Below are 8,872 nucleotides of genomic sequence, written 5' to 3'. Positions count from 1 at the left end.
TAGAAAAGGAGCCTTAGACTATTTAAGGAGTGTTTTCATTATTTTCCCAGAAAGTTTTAGTTCTTTACCAGAGACTCAATCCAACCTTTTATTTTCCAGGGGCAGTGTGTGAAATCCATCTGTGTTTCAGTAAAGTTGAACCAGCTTGATCTGTGAACACATCTTACTCTTTTCCAAAACCTGTCTTAACATATTATATTGCTTACTTTGAAAAGTGAAAGGGGAGTGTGTTACATCAAAAAAACAAAAAAAAGCAGACCCTTAGTGGGAAGAAGCCGAATGAGGGTGTAGCTGGTGAAAGAATTCATGCTTCTTTACTTTACATCATAGCCTTGAGCACTTCACTCGTGAGTTCCTCACGCCATGTCAGTTCCATTGTGGAAGAGGGGTGGGCCTTTTCCTTAAGCAGGCTGGAAAAGTTAATCGGCAATAAAGGAGATAATTATGGAGTAACTTCTAATATGTAGTAGTTTTAAAAACACCTACAAATTCTCTGGCATTCCCATCAAAAGATGGGGACTAATTTCCTTCCCTTTCAATAAAGGCAACGTTGGTGACTCATTTTTAACTAACAGAATTTGATGGACAAGGCTAGGTTTAAAAACAAGACAATACAGATTCTGCCTGCCTTTCTCTTAGGATGCTTACTTACTCTAGGAACTCAGCCACCAAACTTTGAGGAAGCCTAGACTACACAGGGAAGCCACATGTGGTATTATGGCCACAGCCTCAGCTGAGATCTCCCAACAGCCTGTATCAACCATCACACATGTGAGCCAGCTTTCAGATTATTCCAGTCCCCCGTTTTTGAACCATCCCCACTGACACCAAGTAGAGCAACATGAGCTATTCTTGTTGAATCCTGACCAAATTGCAGAACAAAATACCATTTTAAACAATGAAATTTAGAGGTGGTTTGAGGCAGTAATAGATATGCAGAATGTTATATACCGGGGATGCCAACAAATTGTACACATTTTAAGAGATGTTACCTATGTATTACTTTTTGAAGTTGAATTGAATTACGGTAGCAATGTTTAGTATGACATTCACTCAAAAGACAGCATTAATCAAATGAATGCTAGCATCATTCATTGTATTACAATTTTAATAGTTTTTTCTTTCTTAAAATGTATATACATTTTTTTGGCACCCTCTGTATATTAAACTGTTCCCCACACAGAGCCACCATTTTCCTCACTATGCCTCCCACGTTGTATCAGAGATGCTAGTAAATGTCCTAGAGGAAAATACTCTAAATGAAGTTGCCAGGTGCCTGGTAATTTGAGATTTCTGCCTGATAAACAATGTAGACATCCATTCATAATTAAAATTACTCTTAAGTTGGGAGCCCTGGCAAAATAGCTACTCCCAAACTGTCAGGTTTCCAGCGGTTTCAGGAGTGGGGAAGAGAATTTGGCTTTGGGCAGACTCTTCTGGAATTACTTTCATAATTTGGATGTAAATCGACAGGGTAGCCCCAAAGTAATCCAATTGTGAGATTAAACTGCTGCATGATAAATATATACATTTTTTATTTTAAAAACGACCCGTTTGGGATATTTTCACCGCTTGTGGTGATTTGGTGGATTTATGGAGGACTACTGACAACTTGGGTTCCAAACGCCTTCTGATTAAGTTTAGGGAGTGCTGCAGCTGTATTCCTCTCTCTGTATATATTCCTGTAGATTCACAGTGTGCACGAGCATGTTGAAGGCCTTGAGACCCTGTGGTTGGGAAGTTTCTTGTAACTTGAAAGCCTTACACTAAATCAGTTTTCCATGGAACCATTAACATCTTAAGGAACACTGGAAAATGCTGGTCTGAACCACTGGTTCTCAAACTTTTTGGTCTCTGGACCCCTTAACTTTTAAAAACTATTGAAGACCCCAAGAGCTTTTGTTTATGAGTTGTATCTACCAATATTTTCCATAGTAGAAATTAAAATTATGTATATATATAGTCTCAGACTTACACTTATAGCTAAATTGAACAGGCACTAGATTTGCCCTCTCAGTTGAAAAGCCCAAAAACACAAATTTACATGAAAAAAATGTTTTTGTGACACTGGATAATAGACAAAGGACAGTGATGGGGAAAATAAGGTCAGTCTTAGGATGAGCAAAGTTGACTGCTTTGAGAGTTTCCACGCTTTAGTGCAAGGGGGGAGAACACAGGTGGACCTAGAAGGCATCCTGAGTTACGGAGATAAAGCTGAGAGTCCAGAGGGACTAAGGTGGCTAGAGTTAGAGTTGAGGGACTAGAGAGATGCACAGAGAAAGAACTCCAGAAATATGCAGAGCACAGCCCAACCCTCACCTCGCAAGTCTTCAGCTGAGTTCTGAAACACACACAAGGTGACTACCCAAGACCATGGAAAAAACCCATCTGAAAGACACAAGGACATGTCTGGTGCTCATATGAAGCTGGGAATAGTGCCTAGTCTTATCAGTGAGATGGAGAAACGTGATTCATGGGCTCTGGATGGAGTACACATTCTCAGGGATGGGGAATAAGTAACCCTAAACTGAACACTACAAATCTTGGTTAACAGCAAAACCTGAAAAGATCAGTTTCCAAATAACTGCATCCTAGAATAAAGCTCTGGAATTTTTATAGGAATACAAAATTATCCAGCCCTCAGTTCATAGTGTCTGGCATCATCACATCACCAATCAAACGTTACCAGGTATGCAAAGAAGCAGGAATACGATCCACAATAAGAAAGAAAAAAATCTATCAAAACCAACCAAGACCTGACAGACATGTGAAAATCAGCAGGTAAGGATATTAACAAACTTCATTATAGCTACACTGCATTTTCAAAAGTACAAATAGGGAAGGTATAAAAATGGTCCAAATCAAATATTGCAGGTGAAAACAATAATGTGGAAGATGAAAAATACACTGAATGGTTATCAACAATACAATATAGAAAAAAATTTAAGTGAATTTAAAAGCATAAAACTATCCAAAATAAACACTGGGGAAAAAAGAGAATTTAAAAACTGAGTTGGGTCAGTGAGCTGTGGGACAGTCTCAAGTGGCATAACATATGTGTAACTGGCATTTCTTGAAAGGGGGAAGGAAAAATATTTGAAGAAATAATAACTGAAAACATTCCCTAATTTGATGAAAACTATAAATATACGGATCCAAGCAGCAGCAGCAACAATGAGGCTTTCTGATGCTTTGAAAGGAAATAGTCCCTCTGAGTACTAAAACCATTACTGTTTGTTAGAAAGGATTTTTCCATCTAAGTCAAGAGCTGATGACAGATAGTCTGGTAAAACTTGAGCAAAACATTCATGCTCCAAAGGCAAAGAGTTTTCTAAGAGATATGGCTGGTTTCCTTATTTGTATTTAGCTGACCAAGATCAGGGGACATTCTGAATGTTCCACTTGGAATTACAGATTTTCCTATCTTAAGTCACATAAAGGTATTTAATAGAAAACTCTTATACCAAGAACTTTATGAAATTGAAGGTTTACTTCCTGACAAGCTAAGATTCCTTGTCCTGGTATGTAATACTCATTTCCAATTACCTCTATAAACTCTTAGAACCAGACATCCATATCATAGGTACAATCTATCAATCTGGGAAGGATTTGGGGGGGGGGGATGATGCAAATGAGTAGATAATGAAGAAAAGTACCTAACTGGAATGAAAACTGATAGCTTGCTGTAGAATTTGTTTTACTTTATATACTTGTTCAAACTATTACTTGAGCTCTGGAGGCATTACTTTCAATATTATAAAGTAATTATGAAATGAGTATTCAATATGAAAATATTTAATACTACTGGGTTCTCAATTAAACCATAAACAATCATGTAAACCACAGGAAAGGGTTCCTTCATAAGTTTTCCTTTTAAAAATTTCCAAATAAAGAAGCTTTGTTATGCATAGCTTCTCAAGTAACTAATATCAATGTTTGGTAGGTTTCCTTTTCCAATATTTTACTATAGTGTCTTTAGACATACTAATATTTAAAACTTGGTGATTCATCCAGTCCCTGAGGATCCTAATTAACTCCATAGAATCCAAAATTCTTACAGAAAAATGTATTCTCTTTATTAAAAAAATATTAATTACACACACAAATACACACAAAATTGGAATTGTTTTAGAATACCATTACCTTTTACTTTCGCAAATTTCTACAGTCTTGCAACTTGAATCCTAGTTGACCCCGATATAAATATATAGAATAATCTTTTCATATCATAGGTACCACTACGAATGTTTCATCAGTTTCTTGAAGCGAATCGAGTGAAATAAACAAGCACACATTTAAGAGTCAATATTTATTCTGATTAATATTTTACAAAATTTTGACAGGTTTAATTTATGTAAGGAGAACTAATTTATTAAACACTTTACAGGTTTTCCTTTCCACAGAGTAACACAGTAAGTAGCAAAATAATACTTGGCACAGTTATAAATAAAGAAAATATAAAATAAAAATATTCATAGCTTAAGTATAATGATGCTGTTTTATGCCTATTAATATTGGAAATAAATTCTTGGGAACAACAAAAATATAAAGGAAAAAAAAACACCAAAAACTCCAAAGAAGAAATTCATGTTCAGAGCTGAGAAATAAGTTCCTGTTTATTAAATGTATCCAATTAAACCAATATGATTCCCCCAAAGGATCACCTTCATACACAACTTAAGAACTGGGTTAAGCTGCTTCCACACACAAAACCTACAAAATAAACAGAGGGCACACTGCTGCATAGTTGGCTCCTGACCATCTGACCGTTTCTGAGTTATAGATTTCACTGGTACTATGGATGGTTAGTACTAAAGCATTGAAATTGCTAATATTTTCCTTGTAAGTATACATCTAGAGGTTTTTATTTTCTATTAACTGAAAGACATCTTTTGCACTGAAAAGAACATTGTACCACAAAGAACCTGGTAACAATACTCTTATCCAAACTGAAAACCACCATTGTATTTGCCTGTTAATAAAAATGTATTCAATAAAAATTGCAACAGAGTCTTCATGTGAAGTGGCTCAAAATACAAAAAATTAAAACAAATTCTAGTCTTTTATAAATAACTTTGAATTTAAAAATCATCTAAAATTTCCCCCAATTAGTAGTCAAAACTAGCAGAGACATTTGTAAAGTTAACCAGTTTTTTACACTCTGACAAAATGGCACAATGCTATTGCCACCCCACACCCAACTCTTCCCTTTTCAAAAATAAAGTACATATGCCAATTTTCTAATATTAAAACACTCACATATACTAAGGGTATTCTTTTCGATGTGTGACTTACCGTCAAAGAAACTACTATATAAAAATGGTACTTGGAAATACTGAACATCAACTATATACATTTTCACTGCTCCTCTTACTAAGGCAAGGGGCGGGTATACCACTAGATTGCTTTAACACCTGTAATCTGCATTTTACAGGGAATACTAATTTTACCAAGCATCAGACATGCAGTGAACTTGCAGGGTAGAATGCCTATTAACAGCAATATTGAACATCACTAGAAGCTCATTAGTTATCTCCTTTTTTTTTTTTTTTTTGGTTGGATAAAATGAAATGAGCAGCTTTAAAAACACTAACACATACAGACTGAGAGAAAACTATTTGATAAATTATTTATATACAGATACACAAACTTTACACTGGTCTAGGATCTGTCATCAGTCTGACCACCCTTTTCCCACCCTCCCCCAGCCCATCCCTCACAGGTTGCTCGAACCACAGTTTGCTACAGCGCTTCAGAGGACTAAACCAAGTCCCGGTCTGTAAACAATATTTATGGAAGCAGTGACTATAGTTCACCATGAGTATGAAAATGCTGCAACAAAAACTGATCAGTGCATCATGTTTAACAATAAGATATTTCCGAAATTGTTTCAAACAACATTAACAAATTTCAAAACATTCGAAATTGAGAAAATTAAAATAATCTGGGGATTAAATTCATTCAGATAGGTCATATTTTTAAAACCAGAATATACCACTAGCTTTTCTTTTATTCACATGTGCTATGTACAGAGATCATGCTCCATCTTTAGCCAGATTCCCTTATTTTGTCTATGATTTATTTTGCTGCTCAGGATTTTAAAAGTATATCCATTTATCTCTATGACTGAGAATTTTTGCATTAACTTACTTGTTCTGCATTTTCTTGAAAATACCTCAACTCTTAAAAATGGACTGTTTGCGCATCAAATTAAATTCTAATTTACGCTTTACTGGGTAGTATGTGCTAGCATACATTCCATGAGGTGTATCATGCACTTAGTAGGGCTTTTAAGTTTGAACAAAATAACATGACTTACTATACTCATGCAAGTGATTTATTATCAGACCATAAAACCTCAGAGCAAGGTTACTACAAATTATTTCACTGAACTAGAAATATATCAGCACTGCAACAGCTGATAGCAATAAAATATTGTTAGCACATTTTTTGTGAACATTATTTTCTTGTGCCTTTGAAGACACATTATAGGATTCCTAAGAAAACCACATGATTTTCATTATAGTATTTACATGTACATTCTAAAATGTACATAATAATAGTCTGAATCAATTTAAGACAACTGTCTTGGTATTAAAAGCAATACTATCAATAGACTGCATCACAAAATTTAGCCATATACCATTAATTTAGCTTTAGGTAGACTCTAACATTTCTGATTAGTATACCATGTCCATCAACAGAATAAGTTCACTCTTCTCGTGAAAAATGTTATGAGAACAAAACCAAAAAGTTGAGTATGTTGTGAATTCCCACATTAAGAACCATTAAAATTCTTTTTAAGATCTTTACCTTTCCCAGAAGTGGCAGTGTGTTCTGTCCATGTTTACTTTTGTTAATAAAAGTGTTGGAAAAAAGACTGTAAAATTCACTGGTAGCCCTACATATAGCATGCTATTGTTCAAAGGATGTGGATTCGAGTGTGAGAGAGACACGGACAGACACAATTTTCAGGCACCACTCAGCAATATGCTTCATAAGATAAAGATGCTGCTACACGAGCTGGTACCCAGATCCTGATATTTGGTCATATTCTATTGTATACTGCCTGGTCCAGTCCACGATAACAGGACGAAAGAGGCCACAGCATCGAAATTCAAAGAAGTCTATGATATTCCTTACACATCCATGGCTAAAAACCCCACCAAAAAAAAAGAGAAAAACAGAAAGTCTATTAGGACAATGATTTACTATATGAGTTTCATATAACTTTGGTGTTAAATATATATATTTTTTCTAAACATAAAAACTCAGGTTACTTGCCAGAAAGAACTTGTTTATAACTCTACAAAATATATATGCATTCATATTTCTTCACAGCTTGGCCAACCCTGGTTTTTCTCTCTTTTGCTAATTTAATGGGTTACACAATTACATTTTAAAGTTATTCAAATTTGTATTTCATTCCTGTGTCATATGTACTTTTCGATAAAAACATGCTTTGATTGGTGGCTCTTTGGAAAGGTGACAAACTATATTCAAAATTGAGAAAGTAAAAGACAAAATAATTACAAATAACATGAATCTGGCAGTGTACCTGAGGGTAACAACTTAAAAAAGGAAATGTCCACGATAAGTTCAGGGAATTTTAGGATTTCAAGAACACCTTTGGAAAAGTAGTCAGTTTTATATCTTATATAATTACTATGCCTGTGGGAGAATTCTCAGAACTACCCTATTGACTCTTATTTTTGTTTTACGTTAAAGGTTTGCTTGCTTTCCAGAAGCATGCAATAATTAATAGTACTGCAAAAGCTTGAAGGTAGTAGACAAGTAGCTTGAGTAAAACTCCAAGTTTTAAATATTTCATATAATTACGAAACTGATATTTCTTAGCATCAAACTGAACTCAAATTTTCAAAATGTATATATAAAGAATAAGACAGTCTCTACAATAAATGGTGTTGAGGAAATTGAACAGCCACATGTGAAAGAATGAAACTGGACCCCTATATTACCCCAGACACAAAAATCAACTCAAAGTGGATTAAAGACTTGACGGTAAGATCTGAAAACATAAAACTCCTAGAAGAAAACATAGGCGGTAAGCTCCCTGAGATGGTCTTGGCGATGATTTTTTGAATCTGACACCAAAAGCAAAAATAAACAAGTGGGACTACATGAAACTAAAAAGCTTATGCACAGCAAAGGAAATCTACAAAATAAAAAGGCAACCTATTGAATGGGAGAAAATATTTGTAAATCATACTTCTGATAAGGGACTAATGTCCAAAATAAAGAACTCTTACAACTCAATAGCAGAAAAACCCCAAACAATCCAAGTAAAAAATGGACAGAAGATCTGAATAGATTATTTTTTCAAAGACATACAAATAACCAACAGGTACATGAAAAGATGCTGAGGATCACTAATAATCAAAGAAATGCAAATCCAAACCACAATGAGATATCACCTTACACCTTTTAGAATGACTATTATCAAAAACACTAGGTGAAAAAGGGGAGGGGATTAAGAAGTACAAACTGGTTGTTCCACAGTAGACACGGGGATGTAGGGTGTAGAATAAGGAACATAGTCAATTATACTGTAATAACTATGAATGGTGTCAGACGGGTACTAGATTTGTGGGGATGATCACTTCGTAAGTTATATAAACATCTAATCACTATGTTGCACAACTGAAACTAATATAATATTGTATATCAACTGTGACTGAAAAATTAAAAAACGACTTTAATTGTGAGGCAAAAAAAAAAGAGTCAAAGAGCGGAATGCAGCTTTGCCAATAGCTAGGCCAACCTTAAGGTAAGTTAAAATAGTTCCAGAACAAAAATGTTGCTTCAATAAATGACTTTTAAGAAAGGAGTGGAGGGCCGGTGGAGTGGCGCG

The 8,872-nt window shown here is 34.9% G+C and overlaps 1 protein-coding gene across 1 annotated transcript in view; it reads right to left on the bottom strand.

Annotated features, from left to right (window-relative positions):
• Nucleotides 1-4,590: 4,590 nt before the first annotated feature.
• Nucleotides 4,591-8,872, bottom strand: part of ZDHHC17 (zDHHC palmitoyltransferase 17) — an 89,820-nt gene continuing 85,538 nt past the window's right edge. Inside the window, exon 17 of the mRNA XM_019653203.1 lies at nt 4,591-7,153. Within this exon, the coding sequence (XP_019508748.1) occupies nt 7,015-7,153 (139 nt within the window). The 3' untranslated portion in view covers nt 4,591-7,014. The remainder of the gene's footprint in view (nt 7,154-8,872) is intronic.

Source organism: Hipposideros armiger, unplaced genomic scaffold (genome assembly GCF_001890085.2).
Source record: "Hipposideros armiger isolate ML-2016 unplaced genomic scaffold, ASM189008v1 scaffold_199, whole genome shotgun sequence".
Taxonomy (NCBI): Eukaryota; Metazoa; Chordata; class Mammalia; order Chiroptera; family Hipposideridae; genus Hipposideros; species Hipposideros armiger.
Note: the sequence above shows the minus strand (reverse complement) of the source record. Positions and strands in the feature narration are given on the sequence as shown.